The sequence below is a fragment of the Paralichthys olivaceus genome, chromosome 13 (genome assembly GCF_024713975.1).
Source record: "Paralichthys olivaceus isolate ysfri-2021 chromosome 13, ASM2471397v2, whole genome shotgun sequence".
In the NCBI taxonomy this organism is placed as follows: Eukaryota; Metazoa; Chordata; class Actinopteri; order Pleuronectiformes; family Paralichthyidae; genus Paralichthys; species Paralichthys olivaceus.
Genome location: NC_091105.1, coordinates 10,227,269 through 10,250,006, shown reverse-complemented (window position 1 = coordinate 10,250,006; position 22,738 = coordinate 10,227,269). Strand labels below are relative to the sequence as shown.

The following is a 22,738-nucleotide window of genomic DNA, read 5'->3' as shown; positions in this document are numbered from 1 at the left end:
CCTCCCTCCATCCTGCACTCTTGTTTACTTTGTTTACTCTTCCCCCATCCGCCTCCCACACTCTTTTGACTCCCCTCCTCCCCCTCCCTCCTGCGTAATGAGTCCTGTACCCCTTTTTATTTGCTTCATTTCCTCTGCCTCATCATCCAAATTAGTTGTTTTATATCTCTTTTCCTCTGGCATCCAGTTCTCAGAATGACCTTCTCAGTATATTACAACATCAAGAGGGAGCTGCAAGAGCCTACATGTTCATCTTAATTTGTTTCTACCTGGCTAATCATCCTTCTTAACTCCATCCGCCTACCAATTCTTTCCTCCCTCCCCAGCCTCCATCATTTCCCATCTTGCATGCTTGACTTTGTGACAGTGGATTAGAGGTCACAACAGTTGTCGAGAGGAAAATAAAACAACCAAATGAACATGTAATGAAATATAAGTCACAGAAAGGGAAAATAAAAATGGAAAGATGAAGAAGAGGAGAGCAACAAAAGAAGAGACCATGGAGATTACCCCAGCTTTTACAGGGTGAAGATTATTCACAGAATAATGATTGCATTAAGCTCAGGCTGTCCCCGTCTGAGAGGTGGTGAGGCTATTTAAATGAGGTAGGTCACATATACAGGGAAACCAGGGCAGGGAGAGTCTCACCTCATGACAGTGTAATGTACGTAATTCAGACCTTGGTTGTGTTTTATGTTAAATTAATATTGTTAATTACTGCAGGCCCAATTTGACTTTTTTTCCCACAGATCTTGATGGCATGCTGGCAAAAGAAAAACTTGTAGATGTCATCACATCTGCATTTGGTGGTTCCCTCATACAACAGGCAAAACCTGGATGTAAAATACTAATATCTCATATCTTATCTTATATTTAGGATACAGCACATGAAGGACATGATGCCATAAAGTCGGACAAGGTCACTAATGAAGTCGCTCCTGAGCAACATAAACATTCTGGAAGTGCCCACAAATGCTGAATATTATATGGTGATGTGTGCCGGGGAAGACACTGGCATATCTGAGCTGAGGATCCTCTGAGGTATATGCCACATCCTCCCCTCCTGCCTCACCCCCCTCCCCTCCACAGTGCTCCTTGCGCGCACCCTCACCGTGCGCCCCGCCCCCGCCTCTCCGGCGCGTCGCATCCATCGCTGCGCGGTGTGTTTCAGCAGCGGCACCGCCAGCGCACCGCACGACCCAGCGCAGCGCAGCGCAGCTCACCTGGCGAAATTTGTTCCGTGCTATACCTGCCCCCCCTCTCGAATCGAGCGAAGAGTAAAAAGAAGAAGAAGTGGAAGAAGAAGTGAGGACGGAAAAGCTGTGACGTCACCATGCCAGGTAGAGAGTAAAGGGGAGGGAGGGGGGTCGTGAGGAGGGGAGAAACACTGCGGGTGTGTTTTTGGGGTGGCCTCTCCATCCCGGTGAACACCTTCCTGGGGCTCGGTGCGCGCTCGGACGCACGGATGGTGATGCTGATGATGATGGTTGCGACGACGACGACGATGATGATGATGATGGACGTCCGGCCGCCGCGGCTGCTGCTGCCGCTGCTGGCTCTGCTCGCCATTGCGGGAGGTGAGTAACTTGTCCGTCTAATGGCTCCATCGATGCGCTCTTTTTGTGTGCGTGTGTCTGTGTGTGCGCATCGTCACCTTAGAATATTGGGCCAAAAAAAGCGCGGCGCGTCGGAGCCTCCAGGGGATTCGGATGTAGGTTTGTTTAAAGTGACGAGGGAGTGAGTGTGGAAACAAAAGGAGAGATGGTGTGGAGAGGCAGATGTGGAGAAAATGACTCTTTCACTGCTGTGTCACCATCTCTCTCCTCATAACAGCAACCAGAGCGACGGAATGGTGTGGTGGAGGAAGACTGCCCTCACAATAATACACACAGTTGAAACTAATGCAACATCTGACGTTTAAAACCCAAGATGATTCATGTAAATGAAAGTTTCTTTATGTTTTTTTGATTCAATACAGTACATAAATACATACAGACACTGCAATATAAGTAACACCAGGCGGTATTATATCACAGGTATGGACTCATTTCTTTGGAGGATTTATTGGGGGAAATTACGTTTTGGAGACATTATAGTATGTGCAGCAATATTAACTCTATAAAAGCCATTATAGGTGCTGCTGTGTCCCCCTCTATCTACCAGCCTGCATCAAAGTGAGAACGAGTGAGATAGAAATGTTATCACCCCCTCTCCTCCCCCTGTCTCTCTCATTAACACTGAGGTCTTGCATTGAGTGGGCAGGTTAATGAGAGGCAGGTTGAGCTAAAACAATTTCTACTTCCTGTCATCACAGGACAGATGATGTGTCATCCGGCAGGAAAAAGCCTCAGCTCGTGCAGATAAATGGTCTTTTCTTTCTTATCTTTTTAGAGGACGTGCATTAAGCGGATGAGTCTTATTTACGGCCCTGTCGTTGCTCTCGGAGCAGATGTGTTAAGTGTGAAGCCATTAGGTTGTCCGGACATACGTTGGGTCTGTAAGTTGGCTCTGATATGGTGTTGATTTGTGCTCCGCAATGATTTGCCCTGGGCAGAACGGTGAGGGGGAAACACATCATCTGATTGGTTGAATAATGGCTGCCTTAATATTTTTAGTCAATCCATACAGTAGTGACAGGGTAGAGGCCAGCTCACTGCCTCCGAGCAAAAGACTGTTTGTCACTTCCTGCATAGCAGCACTCATAACCATACACACACACTCACACACACACACACACACACACACACACACACACACACACACACACACTCACTCAAACACCTCCATCCACACAAAAATGCCTGGCCATCTGCCTTGCATTGACTAACTGTTCATCATCGCCCATAGTGCTTCTGCCCTCACACACACACACACACACACACAAACACGTACATTCACACACACACAAAGAGATATTTTAATACCAAGTTTTTGTGTAATTTCTTTTGTACTTACAGTACACATACATGCACATACAGATAAAGAGATAAATATGAAATATTTTGGTAATAAGTCATGTTTGATTTAGTTACTAACACCCTTTATTTACATTTTCACTTCTCCAAAGTTGTTGCACAAATATCAAATCAGACAAAATGAGTGTGAACACAAGAGTACATAAAATGCATCAAAAACATGAAGTGTACATTTATATAGTTTACAATGTTGAGGCCTGTTTATATTACAGTACAATTTAAAACAATTTAAATTACATCAGCAACGATAAAACACTCTTTAAATGAATACGACAGACTGAGCAAACTATTAGAATATCAATTAAGTGCCTAATGGTGTATAATATTTGTCACCCAGAGCATTAGGCTCTGTTGGTTGATCTCACAGAGGTGTGTGCACTAAGAGAGAAAAATGCTGCCAACGTGAAATATCACTTTAAGGAGCTTCATCAGCAGCCGAGCACTAATGAGTCACCTTCCCTTAAGGTAGAAAATCTGATTAGCTGCATCCTCAGAGACTGTAAACTGGATCCACACACAAACACACGCAAACACATGTTTGTAGAAATGCTCACAATGAGCACGTGGTCACACACACACACCACACACACCTGGAGCACAAGCTCATAATAGCACGATTAAGAGATTTACCTACAAGGGAGCAAGCAAAGCGCATAATTGTAAAACATGCACAACAAAAACACGCACTGACACAGACAAAGATGTGATCGTATGTGTTTGTTCATACATGACGGCCCCAAGACTTCGTATCACACACATATAAGCAAATTAGAGAGACTGTGTGTAGAGTGAGTGTGTGTGTTAATTAATCACACAAATATCCAGTGTGATGATCGAATGAGGGTGAGAAAAGCAATAACACAACACCTCCAACTAGTCCACACCAGCACTTTGTTACAGAAGACTTCAACATGCACAGACACACAAATCTCCTCAAACGTCTACTGGCTGTGCAAGGGCGCTCAAGGACATTTCACCACCTGTCTCACACGCTGCGTCGACAATGCGGCCTTCCTGCTGTGTGAGGAGAATGTCTCCTCTTGTCATTTCCCCAGCAGGCCATGCATAATAAACAGGTCTGTGGTGCTGAGTTGACCTGATGCGGAGTTACTGGATATGGAGCGCAGTGTGCGACGGTTCCATCAACCAAGGACGTAACGTGTACTTGGTTTAGTTTTACTTCACTTTTTTATCTACTGTCTGCATCTTAAAACCTATTTCACATATAAGTATGCATGACTATGTGCGGTACAATCTGGTGTCCTCTGCTGTAAGAAGCGATGATGAAGTAGGTGAGTATCAACTAATCATTTCCTTGGCAGGGCTACAGTCTAGAAAGTTCTGCTCAGTCAGTTTGGCCTGTCATCACATTAGTGCTGCACCGCTCCAGCTCTCTGATCTCCACACCATCTCAACCTGCATATCGCAGCAGCCCTCCTGTTGTCTCTCTCTCTCTTTCCGTCACTGTCTATCTTTATTCTCTCTCTGTCTCCATCTCTGTGGACTGACTCCCAATACACAACAGCAGCAACAGGATCGGATCTGCGCACGGGGGGGGGGGCATCTGTGATTAGCAGCACACAGCACACTCACAACAGAGGCCTGCATTGGTATCAGGTCTGTGTGATGTGGAATGTTTGATGCCGTGTGTAAAACTGTGTGTTCTCATGTGTGATCTGTGGAATATCATTTGTGTGTGTGTGTGTGTGTGTGTGTGTGTGTGTGTGTGTGTGTGTGTGTGTGTGTGTGTGTGTGTGTGTGTATGTGTGTGTGTGTGTGTGTGAGAGTGTGTGTGTGTGAGTGTGAGTGTGAGTGAATGTGCAGCAGCAGCACACAGCAGTCTGTGGCCCTTGAGATTAGAGGGAAGCGGAGGGAGAGCACAGAGGTTTAATAGAAACTTAAGCAGCGGAGAAGAAGAGGCAGATAAGAGACATTTAGGAAGTTAGGAGTTTTAATTTTAACTTTGTCTGAGAATGATTTAAAAAAAGAAAGAGGGGGTGTTATGCTGCTCTGATGAAGGTGTTTGTAAGAGATAAGGTTATTTTCCTGTGATGACATCATAAGATAAAACTGCTTTATAAGAATAGACATTATCCAACATGTAAAAGTACACCAGCCTGGCAAAGTATAATAAAGAGATCAAATATCAACTTGGGCTTGGTAATCAAACACTATCAATCATTATCGCAATATGATTTTCATCAATACCAACAAAGGAAAAGTCCATTATATATCAATGTAAGGATTCATGGTGAGGAGGAATAAAACACATCATTGATTGACATTGTGTTTTACGTTCTCTGCTCATTAAGAGTTTAAAACCACAACCTCCTCTCAGGAGCAAAAATCAATCCTGTAACAAAAAAAAAACCTCAACATTCTTTCAATATCGAGGGAAAAAACTCTGATATGATATAATTTATGCCCACATCACCCTCTGCAGCACACTGTGATTAATGTGTTTGTAGATGTGTATTCATGACAACAATCCTCCTCTGATGAAATCATGTATAAATAATAACATTGCTTTATCACTGTAGAAATGATCTGACTCTTTAATGTGCACCAGCCTGATAAAGTGCAATTTAACCAGATTAAAATATGCTTATCATCGGTAAGTAATGTACTTAGAAAAATACAAAAATACTTGTTTATTCTGATCATGCAGGACTTGATCGATAAGTCTGAATTGTTATCCCGATACATGACAGACAGACGAGCTCCTTGCATTGCTTCCAGGCGCCAGACTTCGACCTGCTGATAACATGGCCTCAGGATTTATGAGAAGCCAAATAATAGCTGTTATTAGAGGTATAATGCAGTTCAAGTGATGTATTTTATTGCAATCCCTGAAATAGGCACCACCATTAGAACGCCCTGCCATCTTTCATCCAACAGCTGCCGTGTGTTGTGAGTGGAACAAATAAATCATAGTGTACTGTTTATTCCTAATATGAGGGTTTCTGGGTACTTAAAGTCACAGTTTCTGATAGTGCAGCTTCTTCAGCTCAAGATTCTTAAGGAATTTAAACCACTTTAACACGTTCACCTTGAATTTACTCTGATCTGACTTCAAAAGATGTGACATTAAGTGCTTCACCGAGGAAATATCAGCTTTATACTTATTCAGAAATATTTCAACCTAAAGTGCATTTTTCTATTAAATGGCTAATTGTGGCATGGGGTTGGAGTATAATGGTTCCATCGTCCGGTATCATGATACAAGAATGTAGGCTAATGAAAATATTAGCTTTTCTGAGACATCTCTATGAAGCCATTAATATCAGTATTCAAAATGATGGTGTTGAAAGCTGAAGCAGATGCATAAAACATGTTAGCAGTGTTGAAACATGTATCTCCTCAACATTAATACAACAGCAACCACTCTCAGCACTTTTCTCAACTTGAATGTATTTTTTGATTCGGCGACATCCTCAGTTAGTCCACAGTGGGATGGCTTTGGTTTTGGATCGCTGCGATATTGCGGCTGGATGGAGGATCAATATTAATATCTCAGTTCTATGGGCACTACAGAGCCAATTGGGTGTTGCCAGTAGATCAATGGATCTCTCCATTATTGATCTGAGAATATTTCAGCATAAAAGGTCCCAGCAGCAGCCAAAAAGCCTCTTTAGTGGAGCGCTGAGAGGAGGAGAAGAGAGCGACCCTGCTCTCCCACCAACCTTTCCTCATTTGATCGCGAGCCCTATAGAGATCATCACCGTAATAGTTTTAGTGAGACAATTCAATTTAGCTCTTATTTTCTGCACATTTGTCTTCACAGCGTGTGGACTCTGGGTCTCTAAGAAGCGCTGTGACCTACAGATGTTGTAAAACGTAATAACCGATCATTCGCTATCGTCAAAAAAGCCTCTGTAATTCACTCAAATCAGGATTTAGATGTAGATTTTCTCTGAGGTCCATCAGCACGCCGAGATCGATGGCTATTCGATGGAAGGGAACAAAGTCGTGAGGCTCACTGCTGCTATCTCATCCCTTCCTGTGCTGTGTCAGTGTGTTTGCATGTGCATGGCGGTGTGTAACTCCCCTTGCTCCAGGGTCTAATGGGAGAGCCCTGCTGAAATATTCATGGTGTCACATTAAGTTTGCAATATTTGCACTGGAAAACAACCAGAATACAATCTGAGCTATAGCAGAAACATTAGGACCACTCAGTGCGGACTTTAGCATGACAGAGTGTTGTATGTGGAGACAGAGCGATCAGTCTTTGTGTAGAAACATCGATGAGTGCTGCAGGCAAGCTGCCAAGTTCACATGTTTAACATTCAGTGATCAGAGCAGAGAGTGGGGATGTATCTGTTCTCCAGATAAGAACATTTAGAAAAGATTAAAACATCGGTTTTTGTCTCCAATTTGTCTCCAATTTGTCTCAGTGCCATAAAATATTAGTCTAGACTTTTATCCTGAGTCCAAAAGATTCAGTGATTGGATAAAAGCCAAGACAGCACAATCCTCTCAGTTTGTTATTTTACTTTAATAAGTGAAAATGTTTCAGATCTGGATTTGCATCAGAATAGAAGGATACTTACAAAATGCCATATTACACCATGTTACTGTAAATGATTCTGTAAAGATATAAATACTATATCTGCAACTGTTGGCAGATCTGCACAAAAGACACGTGTTCCTTGGCCTATTGAATCCTGTGATCGTCTTTTTAACATGTCACCTTAACAGAAAGAAGGTTCCTGGTTCAAATCCTGTATGATCTCTGTGTGTGGAGTTTGCATGTTCTCCTTGTGTCTGTGTAGCTTTTCTCCAGGTGCCCAAGCTTCCTGACATATTTGATTTAGGTTAAGACCCTATAACTTGATTGTTGGAGTGAATGGTTGTTTGTCTCTGTATGATACGCTGGCAAACAGTCCAGGCTGCTCCCCCCTTCTTGCCCAATGTCAGCTGGGATTGGCTCCAGTAGATGGATGTAAGGTCAAAGAAAATAACAGGCTAAGTCTTGCAAGGATAATTATTCTGAATCAAAATTCTGAAATAATTGTCCGCAGAAGTTTCTTTGTAATTAATCAGCTTCATCAGTTTGGCCTCAAACTCCTTATAAATGTGAGCTCAGTCATCTCAAGTGATCCTAACTCTGAATTACTCCACATGCTGGTCTGGTTTGGCTGAGATGATGGGTTATTTTAGGAGCACAAACCCTGCATTTAGATTTTATTCTTCATATATTCATGACAAACAGACGCAACAGTGTATCACAGGGTCACGCTTCAAGACGCTTGATAAAAACATAATTAGAGATGTAAAGCAAATATCATTTGTTTTGATCATTTTGACGGTTTAGAAATGCATGAAAGACATGAAACTAGCATTTACATTATGAGCTTGGCTGACAAAAATATGGATGTTTTCTGCTTCATCATTGTTCAAGTGAATGGTATTAGCTTCCTGTCTCCTCTGACAGTGTTATTGCCTTGCGCTTCTGGGAATAATATGCACCACTCATATGGTTCAGACAAAGACAGTAATATTTATTTCCCTCATGAATATGTGCACACAAAAAATAAGACACAAAAAAGAAAAGTGGCACTCGTGCACAATAAGATCTACACACATGTGCTGACAGGCTGTGTATTCATGATGTTGAATAAGCGAGAGAAGGGGCAATAAATGGACAGTGGCTGTCAGCGACAGGGAGATGGAGATAACAGGAAGGAGAGAGAGAGGCAGTGAGAGGAGAGAAAAGAAAAATATGGACTGACTGGGAGGATGGAGAGATGGAGAGAGTGTAAAAGAGAATGAGATGGGATGCAGGAAGGAAGAGAGGCAAAGAAGGGGGAGCAAGGAATTACGGGAGTGAATAGAGTCCTCATTGATCTGGAGACAGAGGCTATCATTCCTGTTCAGTGAACACAGCAGCGCTACAGGGCAGGTTGGAGGGTGAGGGTGGGGGAGGTGGAGCTCAAGGGAGGAATAGAGGGTGAGGAGGGGGAGGACATGACAGCCTGTCTCAGAGGGAGAGCTCAGAGACAGTCAGAGCTTCAGTGGAAAAACTAAATAAGTGAGGTTCATCAACATTTGCTGTTTTATACGTTTACATTTTGTTTCTGAGATTTCGCAGTGACCATCTATGCACACATTGTCAGTCACGTTATGTCATGACATCATAACTGTATTTCTCCTCATGCAGAACCTCATACTTTTTCTGTGTAGCATGCACATGAAAGATATTGAGTTAACAGAAATTCAAAATTGAACAACTCAAGAAAGCTAGAGTCATTGATCAAGTACATTGACATTATGATTTTTCATATAGCTATTATTGATTAATTCAAATTCTTCTTAATTTTGCTCAGATGATGAGGAGGGTGAAGGAGGTGTAAAGCCTCCTCTGTAGTTGTTACTGTCCAAATTCTGTTTATAAGTGTGTTTTGTGTTTATATATTGAAATTGAAAAGTTTACATCTGAATGGGTGTTTCTTTAAATTTAGAGAAAACAAAAAATGAAACATATAACAGCGTGTTCATTCCATCCACATTGGCTTTTACATGTTTGTTTTCCTGCGCCGCTAATAGCCTCTGAAGAGCGGGTTAGAATATGACAACACTGGTACCATGCTAACAGTAAGCAGCCTGTGTTTATATTCAGGGGGAAGGTGTGAGGGAATTGTGAGAGTAAAAGATGCAGCACAGGAGCGAACAGATGCCAAAGAGCCAGGGAGTGAATAAGCAGGAGAGAGAGAGAAGGAGGGAGGCAGGAGGAGGTACAGCACAGTTATTTTTCTCTGTGCATCATGTCTCTCTGTGCAAACAGCTTCCCTCCTGTGCGGCATGTTTTGACAGCTCTGCCCAAACTCGACCGCTCACAGAGACACGCCTACAGTCGGCTGCAGGACGAGGGATGGTGGACAGGAGGGAGGGTTTAGGGGGGAGGGAGGGAAGTGAGAGATGGAGTGAAAATAACCCAAAGCTACAAAAGACTGGCAGTGGGAGAGAAGTGCTACACGGCAGAGGAAAATAGAGGGAGACAGAGCCGAGGCACAAAGAGAGCGATAGAGACAGAGAGGATAGTGATAGAGACATTCAGACTGGTTGACTCAGGCTTATGATGTCAGATCTTGTAAGAAGTGTGTATCGAGCTGTGCTGACGTGCTCCAGCCGCCAGTGATGAGTAATGCCATGCTTCAAAACCTTTGCATTCTCAATACACATGGATAGCCAATGCATCCCTCAGTGCTGGGAGTGAGGGCAACGGCCAAACTGATTTCCTGCCCCTGTAAGTCTGCAGAGCAAATCCGATACGATAAAATTCTTTTCAACTGATGCCAGGAGAGACACAGATGGCTGCAACTTTTTTTCTGTCTCCACTATCGAGACAGATGAGGTTGATGATAATAATGTGTTCTCATTACAGGCGGCCTCGGGGCGGACACGGAGGAGCGGCTGGTGGAGCATCTCCTAAATCCAGCCCACTACAACAAACTGATCCGTCCTGCGACTAATGGCTCCGAGCTGGTTACTGTGCAGCTGATGGTGTCGCTGGCCCAACTCATCAGCGTGGTGAGTGTGCGCGTGTGCTCGTGCGTTTGAATCTGTGTGCACCATTTTTCTCAGGAAGAGTACGATTCAGCGTGATGTGGATCATTCCACCTTTTAATGGAAATCTATTCAGAAAATTTTTAGACATTTTTGTAGAGAGAAAAGACAAAAAAGCAGCGGTTCAAGAAGTATTGAGTTTTTTTTGCACTTGAATACAGCACCAATACCAACATTTAATTATACTTCTCTCGACTACTTCTTGGCAAATAAACTGCAATATGTTTTCAAATAGACCCAATCACAGATCTACAATAACCCATGGCCAGATTCAGTCACAAAATCAATTTAAAACCATCTTAATTGCTGACTCTCCCTTCCAACCACAATCAATCACGACACTGGATTCCTGTAAGAACAACACAGCCTGGTAGAAAACCAATAAAACCACTAAATCATCACAAGCACCATGTTCATACAACCTGATTCGGCAAATTTGCAACTGTACAACAGCCCTGGCTATTTTCCATCATGGTAACTAAAGGAAATCGCTCATTTTTTAACAGTAAAGTTTGATTCAGGAGTTACGAGTGCGAGAATAAAACATTTGATTCAAACATGTAATTATTCTATGCCTTTAATTTCTATCAGGATTATTGGATTCAAATAAAAAGGTTCCACAAAATCTTAAAAGTCATGCTCATGCTCATAAGTCTTCTTCTTCTGCTTCTGCTTCTTCTTCTTCTTCTTCTCCTTTCTCTTTCATTGCCATATTCATCAGGCATTTGGAGGATGTTCTTTTTAATTATCCTAAACCTACAGGGGTTCCACTACATGGAGATCACTTGAATACTGGTATCTCCTTAATTAGACATCCTTTATTACGCCACTTCCTGTCATGAGATAGGATAGGCGGAAGTAATTGTGGCGTGACCAGCTGGTGTGACACAAACTTTGCTGATGCTGAGAAAGCTCTAATGTGCAGTTAGTTCCCGTCCTGGTTATTTTGGTCATCTCTATGGACACGAGCCTCATCAACCAATCATCATTAGTCATAACATCTTATTTCATGCGCTTCCCTTTTATCATTTGTGTCCACTCAGCTTTTCTGCCACTCATCACCAAACTCTTGTTTCCCTTTATATCACAAAGCAACACTTCTCACTTTCTCCTCACTCAGCAGATGAATGGTTAATTCCCATTTAATCAAGCATTTTACTTCAAATTCATCATTGTTATTAATCCATGTGATTAATAAACAAGATTATCTCTCTCCCTTTTCACTGTTCTTTCTTTTCCTCTTTCCCATCCCCCCACTGTTGTCTACCACTCTGACTGTAAGACTGTTCTTATGACTAATATCACTAGGGTTACATAACAATAGAATTCCCCCTCCTTCCAATCTTTGACAAACTCAGAAGTATTTTATGGTTATATTTTATTAGATATATTATATTTATAGATGTTCTTTATGGTTTTTTTATTTTTGCATCATAATCTTTTGATAAAATCCATCATGAGTTACTGTTAAAGAATAAAGAAAAGGCGCCACAAACCAAGATCTCACTCTTATCTTAGCTCAGGAGACAATAGAGAATTTAGATGTTCATGTATATTTAGTATATTTTTTATTCACAAATTCTTCATTGTAATTGAATGTTGTGGAGTAAAAGTAGAAATGCAGTATAAATTAAGATACTAGGTATAGAGTAACTGTAACTGTATGTGAATACAGAGTAGGTGATAAACAAGCTCAAGGATAAGTGTGAACTCACTGTTGTCTTTAAGCAAAACGCTGCACAGAAGTGTGTTAGTTCATCTTTGTGTAGGTTAAAGTGTCGCCCAAGTGATTTTACACACACAAAGACTGGTTGGCTCATTATGTTGAGTACTACTCAGCTTATGAAAACAGTTGTATAATGGCTCCGGTGGCTCTGGAGGAGCTTTCTAAAAGTCTGAGAAATTAATCCTGATGATGACATAATCAGTGTTATCTTGACTGGAGTTTGACCTCAGTGTTTTTTTTAATTGTTATTATTACAGAAAGTCTGTGTTACAAACTGGGTCGTGGAGTTTGAAAGACATTTACATCAAGCACGTAGGAAGGGTTTAATGAAAGATGCTATCAGGTTTCATATTGCAGCCATTGTTTCTGAAGCATGACTCAGCATTTAGGGACTAAATGTCAGGATATTCCGGCCTCCCTGCATTCTTGTTACGGATTTATTGAAAAAATATGTCACATATATGTTGCGCAGCTTGTTGAAAGTGCTGTAATGAACCACTGAAGCATAGACGCCTTCACTAACAGTAATTTCTTCTTTCTCTGCAGCATGAAAGGGAGCAGGTGATGACCACTAATGTCTGGCTAACACAGGTGAGACTTCCCACTCTTTTCTCTCTTTTAATTTACTAAAGCAAACATTCTGCCTCACACCGAAAGGACAATAAAGACAGTCAGGTTATTAAAATGAAAACCCAACAAAAACTGACGAGTTTGTTTTTGCTTTGGATTTCACAGTGTGACATTCAGGTCAGTGGAAGTAAATCACAGACTCTAATGTAGTTAAGCTGTGTCCCAATTCAGGGGTAGCCACCGTGAAGGCTGAACTGAAATGAGACTGTCTGGTCTGCAGAGGATTTCCATGATCGGCGTCACCAGCTTTACCTGCCCCCTTATACTGCTGTAGCCTAGCAACAGAGCTGAAGTTGGACATGACGAAAAAGTTTTAATGCCACTTGTTTTTTTAAAAAGTGTTAAGCGTTGTTTGATTGAGCTGAAGAGTGATACTAAAGCATGTCTCTCAACATCTCATCACTAAGCAGCACCATTACCGCTTTGAAAAACCATTCGTCATTGAAGCGTCATGAATCCTGGGATAGGTTGAACCAGGAAGGATCAACCTGTTGGATGCGTTTGTTGGCCACATTTGAAGGAGCCCACGAAACGGGACAGTCTAGTAATGCTGCAGTGACACAAACGGTCTTCAAATGCAGACTCTGAAGGATCCAGCCCCTGAATTGAGACACAGCTGTTGTAGTTAGAAAAATCGGACACTGACTCACGCTCCCTCTGCAATTTACTATATGTAATCATGCTGATTTACATTATGTAATCAAGCGTAATAGTGTCATACCAGTATCACACCAGCATGTGTGCAGTGGTCCAGTTACTGGAGGGGAAAGATGCATCTATGTGTTCCTCACACAGAGCAGCAGCCCTCAGATCTGACAAGCCCGCTGAAGCATCAGATAGTGAGAGAGAAAGAGACAGAAAAATGACTGAAAAGTGAAACATCATGAGCAAAAATCACGGCTTGATGTTTTTTTTAGATCTGAAACAAAAAGTGCATCACACAAAATGCTGGACCAATGTCTCCAAGTTGATTTTGTGATTTTTGGATGAGACCTATGAGCTCACCTCGTAAAACCTGTGAATAATGTGACTCTGTCTGAGTGGTGACCCTCTTCTACATGGCTGGCTCTTAGTAAAGCTTACAGCTGAGGCCTGAACATGTAGGTGTGCACATTTATACACACACACACACACACACACACACGGTAAACAAATGCATCAACACACACATTATCAACATATGCGCTTGCTTTTGAGAGCAGGTGTTAGAACAATTTGCCGGCATATGTTGAGTTTGGATGTCAATTAAGATAAAACAGATGAGATTCTCTCTCTCTCTGTATATAATGGATATATAATGGATGCTGCTTTTTGCATTAGATTTTATATAGCTCCATGCATTTTTCTATCTAGTGGGTGCACACACACACACACACACTCACACGTGCACACACAAATTTAAGCACATACAACTGCACCTTTGCAAGTTAGAATTTATGGGATGGAACGGAGCGTAGAATTGCCATAAGCTCACACAGTCCTGTCTCCATTACTTCAGAGGACATTCCCTTACACTGATCACGGAGACCATAGCCAAACCCTAACGTTAACCTTAACCTTAAAACATGTTTTCACCTTAAAAGTTAATGATCTACGTTATGTGGACGTGTTTTTTTTCCTTACAACATCACTAATACCTGGACCACACACACACTGAAGCACATACACTTGCAGCTGAGTAAGTTAGGATTTATGGCATGGAACGGAGCGTAGAATGGCCATCAGTGCTCTGTGGATTCCTCGCTGTCTGTAAGCAGGGGAAGCAAGGACAACTGTCCTGAGCCAAGACAAACTATAATGACCATCATGCATCACAGTTACTGCAGACAACCCAGTGTGGGATTTACAGCTCCAACATGGCAGTAACACAGAGGAGCCAGACAGGGCTGCTGTCACAGGTCACGGAGGCCTCAGTGTGCCAATGTCAATGACTGACCAACAACATACAGAACAAGATAATGCCTGTATTTTTACGCAAGGTTATGCAGAGGGCACAGAGGTTTTTGCTGAAGCGCACATGTGCACACACTTGGGAACAGCCTCATTGTAGATGCCATTTTAATCAAGCTGATTGGTTTGTGGCCGGGTGTGTTTAAAAGACCATTCAGGGTCAGGGTTGACACGAGTGCTTCTCTATCCCTCTTTGGGTCGTAGTTAAAGGTATGATGCAGGACAGACAGCGCAGGATATTACCCGGGCTTATGTGGCTCCTGATGTATTATATTGACAACTGACAGACAAAAAGATGGATAGACAGACGCACTCGTCCAAGCTTGTCACCACGTCTTCTTGCTGCAGTGTGATTTGCTGATGAGTGACTAAGCATTGTGTTTTTATTGACCCTCAGGAGTGGCAGGACTATCGTCTGACTTGGGTCCCTGAGGAGTTTGATGGGATGATGAAGGTCAGGCTGCCCTCAAAACACATCTGGCTGCCTGACGTGGTGCTTTACAACAAGTGAGTCACTCACTCACCCTCCTGTCCTCACTGCAGACGACTTCCAGAAGTCATACATGGAAGCTAAAAATCATGCACAACAACAGCACATGGAATTCCCATACATAACCTGATCATATTTTAAAGATCACTACCCGGTGCTTATGTCTGTATAAGTGTGATATGTCCAGGCCTGCCACACATGACTGAATATGACCACTGCTCACATCACTCATGCCACATTACTGCACAGTGTTTGCAGCTCTCATGAGAGAATGATGGAGTCATCTGCACTGCACACCAGGTTGGCGCATATAAATGTACAGCACATGCATGCGAATAAAGTAAATGCATGCATGATGGATTTAGGGAACTTGCACATATAGTCACACATTCAAACACATTAGAAGTGAGTGTAAAATGAGTTGTGTTGATTACAGGCAGATAACTACAGCAGAGGCTCAGGGTTTTTCCAGTGTTATCGATTCCTCAAAGAGCTTTACAGTACAAGTTGAATGTATTCATTCACTACTGCAATGGACTCTGTACTCATCCTGCTGGATTGAAGTGCTGCGTTTCATACCATAGATCACAAGATTCACAGACACAGGAACGACATGTAGGGATAAACACCACTGTGCTGGTTTAAGTCGTCATAGAGTTCCACAAGGCTCAGTCCTGGGGCCACTACCACATACATTCCCATTGTCATGCATATGATCTAAATCTAAATATGTCAACTGACAAACTTTATATTAAATGCACTGTATTTCACTGCAATGTGTTGCATAACACAAATATCTTCGTAGAACAGAAACATGACCTGTTTTTAATTACAACTTCATTGTATGTCAGAGAGGGTTAAGATTGTTACAGGACAATTGTCTTAGTGTAATGGAAACTGAGAATCAGTCTGCTGTATGTGAAGCTGCTCATCAGAGCACAGTGATCTCTCTGGCCCTTCTCCTCTTTCCCCGCCTCAGCCTTTACTTCAGTAAAGATTAAAAGATCTCTGACCTGCCTCACTGTGGATAAAATTATCCTGTTAATCCCATGTACCCCAGTTCGACTCGCTGTCCTCCCTCTCCGTTGCGTTGGACTCCTGTCAGTCACTTCAACAGGAGGATTATCTCTGTATGGCAGCAACAGAGCCTGTTTTACAACTACATTTGCAGGAAAGTTTGTGTTTCTTAGAATGAACAAATGTGTCAATACAAGCAGAAAATACAAATAATCCTCTTACATTTGTCATATCCTACATTAAACCATCAGTCATAATCAAGTAGTTTTCCAGACAGCATTTTAAGTTCAATCAATGAAGTTAATGTCGTCAGCAGGCTTTAATTTGAAGTGTCTAATTTGAGCTGTTTGACTCAGCCCACTCTGACCTGGGAGCCATGTTTCCTGTCTAGACTGAGTGATCATTTGATCTTCCTCCTTCCTCATGTTTGTATGAGCAGGTGTCTGTGACCAAACCGTCTCAGCCTCTGTATCTGCGTTTATGTGTTTGTCTGTTTGTCTGTGTCCTGCTCTGGAATGAGTATGTATTGCATAACGGGATGTGTCACAGATCATAAGACTCCGGGGAAACTTGGCCTCTCATTATAATTTATGCGAACCAAATTGTTGAATAATTAAAGACTAAATGTTTCTGTGTGACTCCTCTCTATGTTTGTCTCCTCTCTATCTCTCTCAACCTGTCTCTCAGTGCCGACGGTGTGTACGAGGTGTCGTTCTACTCTAACGCCGTGGTCTCCTACGATGGCAGCATCTTCTGGTTGCCCCCGGCCATCTATAAGTCAGCCTGTAAGATCGAGGTCAAGCACTTCCCCTTCGACCAGCAGAACTGCACATTGCGCTTCCGCTCCTGGACCTATGACCGCACCGAGATCGATTTGGTGCTCCGCGCTGATGTGGCTAGCATGGATGACTTCACGCCCAGCGGGGAGTGGGACATCATTGCCCTGCCAGGCAGGCGGAACGAGAACCCGGCTGACCCCACCTACGTGGACATAACTTATGACTTCATCATTCGCAGGAAGCCTCTTTTTTACACCATCAACCTCATCATCCCATGTGTCCTCATCACCTCGCTGGCCATCCTGGTCTTCTACCTGCCATCAGACTGTGGAGAGAAGATGACGCTCTGCATCTCAGTGCTGCTGGCACTCACTGTGTTCCTGCTGCTGATCTCCAAGATCGTCCCACCCACTTCACTGGACGTCCCTCTGGTGGGGAAGTACCTGATGTTCACCATGGTCTTAGTCACCTTCTCTATCGTCACCAGTGTGTGTGTACTAAATGTGCACCACCGCTCGCCCACCACACACACTATGCCACCTTGGGTTAAACTGGTGTTCCTCAACAAGCTTCCTGCCCTGCTCTTTATGCGCCAGCCAAGGAACAGCTGCGAGCGCCAGCGGCTGCGCCAAAGAAGGAGGGCCCAGGAGCAGAAAGAGGGTGGGCGCAGCGGGGAGGCAGGGGCCCTGATGGTGGGTCTCGGGCTGGGTGGTGGTGGCGGGAGCGGAGGGGGAACCACCACAGGGGTATTCAGCAAAGAAGACAGTGACCCTTGTACCTGCTACGTGAACCGAGCGTCTGTTAAACAGTTTGGTGGGGAACTGGGAGGTGCAGGCGGTGGATCCATGGATGGTCTGAATAGGGTGAGGGAGGGCAGGGAAGGGGGGTCTGGAAACCTGCCCCGGGGCCAACAAGCAGGAGGAGGTCCTGCTCTGACTCAGGCCCTGTTGGCTCAGGCCTGTCCTGGGTTTGAGGAGGCCGTGGAAGGAGTTCGCTTCATCGCTAACCACATGAAGAGTGAAGATGATGATCAAAGTGTGAGTGTCACTGTATTTTTACTCTGGAATACCATTTACAACATTAGTGTACCAATCTCTGTTGCTCCTTATCAGAGACTGACCAATACAATAACAACCAGACTGATACAATAACAATATATCAAGAGTAAATCACATAAAAACATGTTGTGAAGTGTAAATCAGGTTTATAGCTGGATTCTTTTCAGAGGTTACAGTAATATGTATAATAATACCTCATTATCAGAACCCAATGTATATACAAATATGGATATATGTACTTGCTAAAGTTCAAAAATCTTAAAATTTGGCTAGATTTGGCTAGGCTGTCTCCAGCATCTGTTCAATCACATGAAACCTACTATAGTTTGCTTTATAATCTTATGCAATGATTTGCTGACTTGCAAGAAAAGTTTGAGTACTCATTGACTTTCAAGAATCATATCCATAGCTCATACCCACAGTGTGATGCATCAAAGCCTCACTTAACCATAGTCACGTGATGGAAAAACAACTGTGCTTCAGAATATTGACACAGCTTCAAAGCCGCTGTATTGAGCGTTCCATCCCTACTCTGGCCACGTACAATCATTTTCCTCAAAATACGATAAATTAAAGCTTCTGGTACGATTCTTCAACATTTCCCATCTGGCAACGCTGATTGACATTGACCCCAAGAATCCATATCGGTCGAGCTCTAGATGTTATAGTCATAGCCTGTGTCACCCAACTCTGCAGTTCCCCTCAACTTGACTTAATTGATTTGCTACCTTAAACAAAGAATCCTTATTTAAGCTCATTGTTTTGGTTTCGGCCTCCTACTCGACTGTTTTCCCTTCACTCTCACAGCTCTGATCAGCGTCGCTTCCGGTTGCAGTCAGCTGTTGACAATAACAAAACACAAAAAAGTTGACGAACATACTTGAGACAAAGACACAAACTGGTGTCATAATAGAGAATTTGTCATCTGAAGATAAAAGACAATTCACAAATGTAGGTTTAAATAACTAAACAGAAAACGACACAGACAAAGTAAAAGATACATGCTGCTGATGCTGCTGGTAAATCTTTCATTGCTGCAGTTTACTGCTTTTCAATTTGAGACCAATGTATCGGCAACAAGATTTGGTGGTAAAATGAGGCTGCCTGTGTGTCACCTTCTTCATACCACGATAAAATATAATCTTGTCTCTATATGGATAACAACACATCACAAATCACCTGCTTTCATGGGAATATGTTGGTAGCCGTAAAAAGGCGTCTCTGAGCAGCGCGGATCTGTCCTCTCTCAGTGCCATATCATGTTATAGTGATGATAGAGCCTCGCAGCCGTGCCGTTTAGCGCTGCCATTTGAAACGCATGGGGGACTACGCCAGAGCATAAGCAGAGGAGACAGATCTGGTGACGTAATCGTAGCCCCCTCTAAATATTCAACGCAGACATGCAATTATAGCAGTGGCCTGACGTGTGCATGGAGAAGGAGTACAAGTGGGAAAGCGCCAGAACGGAGGAGACAAGACGGCGGTGGGGCGAGGGTGGCATTTTTTATCGTTCCCCCCCAAGGCATCTTAGGAGACTCTCTCGGAGTGAAAGAAACCGACATGGGAATTAACAATCCTCTGTAATTCTGTCCATCATCGCCATAGTTACCATCCCATCTCCATGCCGACTGTTTTGAAAATCCTCCCTCTCCTCTCCTGCCTCAGCCCACCCCATCCCTCTCGCCTCCCCTCCTCCCCAAGTCATCATCTCCGGGGTTACAATGTCAGCGCACCCTCTGATTCTCTGCCCTCCATCACTCTCTCTTGTCTCCCATGTCCTTCTCCCCCTCCTTGACTCCTGCTGGACCTCATCAGTGCTTTGTGGCAGAACAAGTCTCCGCTCACATTAACCCTTCACCTCTATTAACCCCCCTGCATACATAAAGTGATACAATGATGAGAGGATGTGGGGAGGGTGTGATTCAGCTCACCTTAATATTTCTCTCCACCACCACCCCACCCCCTCATCCCCCCTTTTCCATCCACAGGTGAGCGAGGACTGGAAGTACGTCGCCATGGTGATCGACCGCCTCTTCCTGTGGATCTTCATCTTCGTGTGCGTGTTCGGAACAATGGGAATGTTCCTGCAGCCGCTCTTCCAGAATTACACAGCCAAGACCATCACCAGCACGCCGGGCTGACCATCCCCTCTCCCCAGCCACGAACACGCTGACGGACAGCTTCCCCCGACCAATCAGCATAGCAGAACAGCAGAGGGCCAGAGGCGGGGATGGGAGGGGGAAGCAGGTCTCGGGTTTTTATTTTGTTGTATCTATGGAACCGGAACCAGAAGTGGAACTGAACAGCAATCACGCCCATTACCTTTATATAGTAAAAATTTTTGCAATGAACAACTGATTTTTCTTGTATGAAGAACTAAGGAGAAGGCCATCATACACCTGCAGTGTTTTGTCCAGATGTTTGACGGACTGACCTCCCCTTTCTGGTGGAAACATCCCTCCCAGCTCTCCTCTTCAGCCAGTCAGGGAGCGAGGATGCTAAGAAACCTCACGCCAGCCAATCAACACTTTTCTGCCTGCTGCTGACTTCTTAATTGACAAACGACAACGTGCCCTCCTCAAACTATGACATTTCTCATCCACAGAATAGACCGATGTCAGTGTGGGCTAATCAGAAAGGGAAGGAAGGTTCATATCAAGGTTCTTGTGCATTAAGTTTCTTTTCCAGAAATCCACTACGCCAGTGAACTCAATATATTTTATCATAGCATAGCAGCCTACCACAGTAAAGCATTGACTATATATTATCAAGATTTCTCTGTGTTAGCTCATACCAGGGTCTAGTGCTGATAGAGAGGCTACGGTGTGTTGTATGATTGTATAGCTATAACAAGAATGTGATATAAACTGTACTACACAGCCCGTGGCACACACACTCACACAATATGTGTACAAGCAACAGATTGCAAAGGAAAATGCATACAAGAGTCAGGACGTATTATGTGATGAAGGTCAAAGGGATAAAGAAAAATAAATCATGCATGGACAGTTTTTATGCTTCGAGAGTTATGCAAAGTAAGTAGAGAACGGCCGTGCACAGTCCTGCACAGTTTGGGCAATCTGAGCTAAGATGGTGGACAGGACTTCCTATAGGACGGTCAGTGGAATATGATTTCTCCAAGATGGAGTATTTAGAGCTCTGAGGCAAAGATCAGTGTTGGAAAAATGTTTAATGTAAATTAAAATATATTGGTGGAAGCATGGAGAACATGGAAATGAAGCTATTATGTGTATTAGTATGTAATTTCACAACTGCTTATTGCCTGTCGTTGCTGTGATTATCAGATCAGAGTAAGACAGTGTCTCACTTGTTCTTCCTTTCTTTGTTTCTCTCCTCTCCTCTCCTCTCCATCTCTGGTGTATCTATTTCTGCAGTGGATTCTGTTCATGTATGTAATGTGAAGAGCATATGTTTACATGTATGCGTGCCCCTGTACTCTAATCCATTATCATATCTCTCAGATACAATGTTCAGGAGAGCATACTGTGTTGCCCCCCCCCCACCCACCCTTTCTATTAATGTCTGACAACCTCCCTCCAGTCCTCTCCCTCTTTATCTGGTCTTCCACAAACACATTTCTGACATTTAGCCCCATTTGAAAAACCTACGTTCTCTAATTAACTTTTTCATTTGGGCAGTTTTGATTTTTTTATCGTGGAGCGGCTTATTTTCCTCATGTCCGCTATGTTCCAAAAGGTTATTTTTCCAACACGCAGGGACTGGGGGGGGGGGTTGATTCAACGGGCAAGACAGGAATGACAGCGCTTCCATCACTGAAGCAATCATACCAGGCAATAAGTTAAAAACGTGTTTGACTTCCTAACGACGCTGCAGTTGAGGATTAACGGACCTGGGGGAAAAATGGATAATCTGACCACAACAAGCACAATCCAGGTAGTGAGTTAAAGCAGGATCGGCAGAGACAAAGGACTGTTGGTGTTGTTGTTACTGCATATGAAAGCCACTATAAATATCTGAAGAAAAAAAATAAATGCTGTCTAATCCTCACTGTCACTCGCTGTGAGTTCCCCCCCGCTTTTTACAGCTGCCATGTCTGCAGCTCAGCTCAACACTGGACTGGGAGCTGTGTTTTTATCTCTCTCTCTGTCTCTGGAGGATGGTATTACTCAGAGGGGGGGGGGGCATACAGATCCCAAACAAGTGTGAAAAGCCTATCAGAGACCTGTGAAAACTGTAGGCCGCACGGCTCCACACGGACAAAGTGCTGCTGTCCTCTCCCTCTAACCTCTCCACTCTGTCCTTCCTTTCCTCTCACTTCCTCTCTCTCAGTATATCCTCGCCCCTCATCTCTCACCTTCTCCTTCCTGACTGTCAAATCTGCTCCTGTGCACAACTTAACCGGTCCAATAAAGGTTGTAGGTTCAGATTAACAAAAGTATGGGCCTGTGCTGCGTGTTTTTACTTTCTCTCTCTCTCTCTCTCTCACACACACACACACACACACACACACACACACACACACACACACATCATAGCTCCATGACTTCAGAGGACATCATATTGAC

The 22,738-nt window shown here is 43.4% G+C and overlaps 1 protein-coding gene across 2 annotated transcripts; it reads left to right on the top strand.

Annotated features, from left to right (window-relative positions):
* The first annotated feature begins 1,329 nt into the window (after window positions 1–1,329).
* Window positions 1,330–21,188, top strand: chrnb2 (cholinergic receptor, nicotinic, beta 2). Of its 2 annotated transcripts, none has more exons than XM_020092536.2 (6): window positions 1,330–1,577; window positions 10,360–10,505; window positions 12,814–12,858; window positions 15,245–15,354; window positions 17,042–18,170; window positions 20,180–20,467. In XM_020092536.2, the coding sequence occupies exons 1-6, from the start codon at window positions 1,466–1,468 to the stop codon at window positions 20,330–20,332; spliced, it is 1,695 nt and encodes a 564-aa protein (XP_019948095.1). In that variant the 5' UTR covers window positions 1,330–1,465; the 3' UTR covers window positions 20,333–20,467. The 2 variants fall into 2 exon arrangements, with proteins under 2 accessions (XP_019948095.1, XP_069393730.1); XM_069537629.1 differs by lacking the exon at window positions 1,330–1,577 and adding an exon at window positions 10,041–10,221 and having other exon boundaries at window positions 20,180–21,188.
* Window positions 21,189–22,738: the final 1,550 nt, after the last annotated feature.

Excerpts from the sequence above, each read along its gene's own strand:
- chrnb2 (XM_020092536.2), top strand. The coding sequence starts at position 1,466 with ATGGTGATGCTGATGATGATGGTTGCGACGACGACGACGATGATGATG. Across the intron at positions 1,578-10,359 it reads TCTGCTCGCCATTGCGGGAG|GCGGCCTCGGGGCGGACACG; the intron begins GTGAGTAACTTG and ends TTCTCATTACAG. Across the intron at positions 10,506-12,813 it reads TGGCCCAACTCATCAGCGTG|CATGAAAGGGAGCAGGTGAT; the intron begins GTGAGTGTGCGC and ends CTTTCTCTGCAG.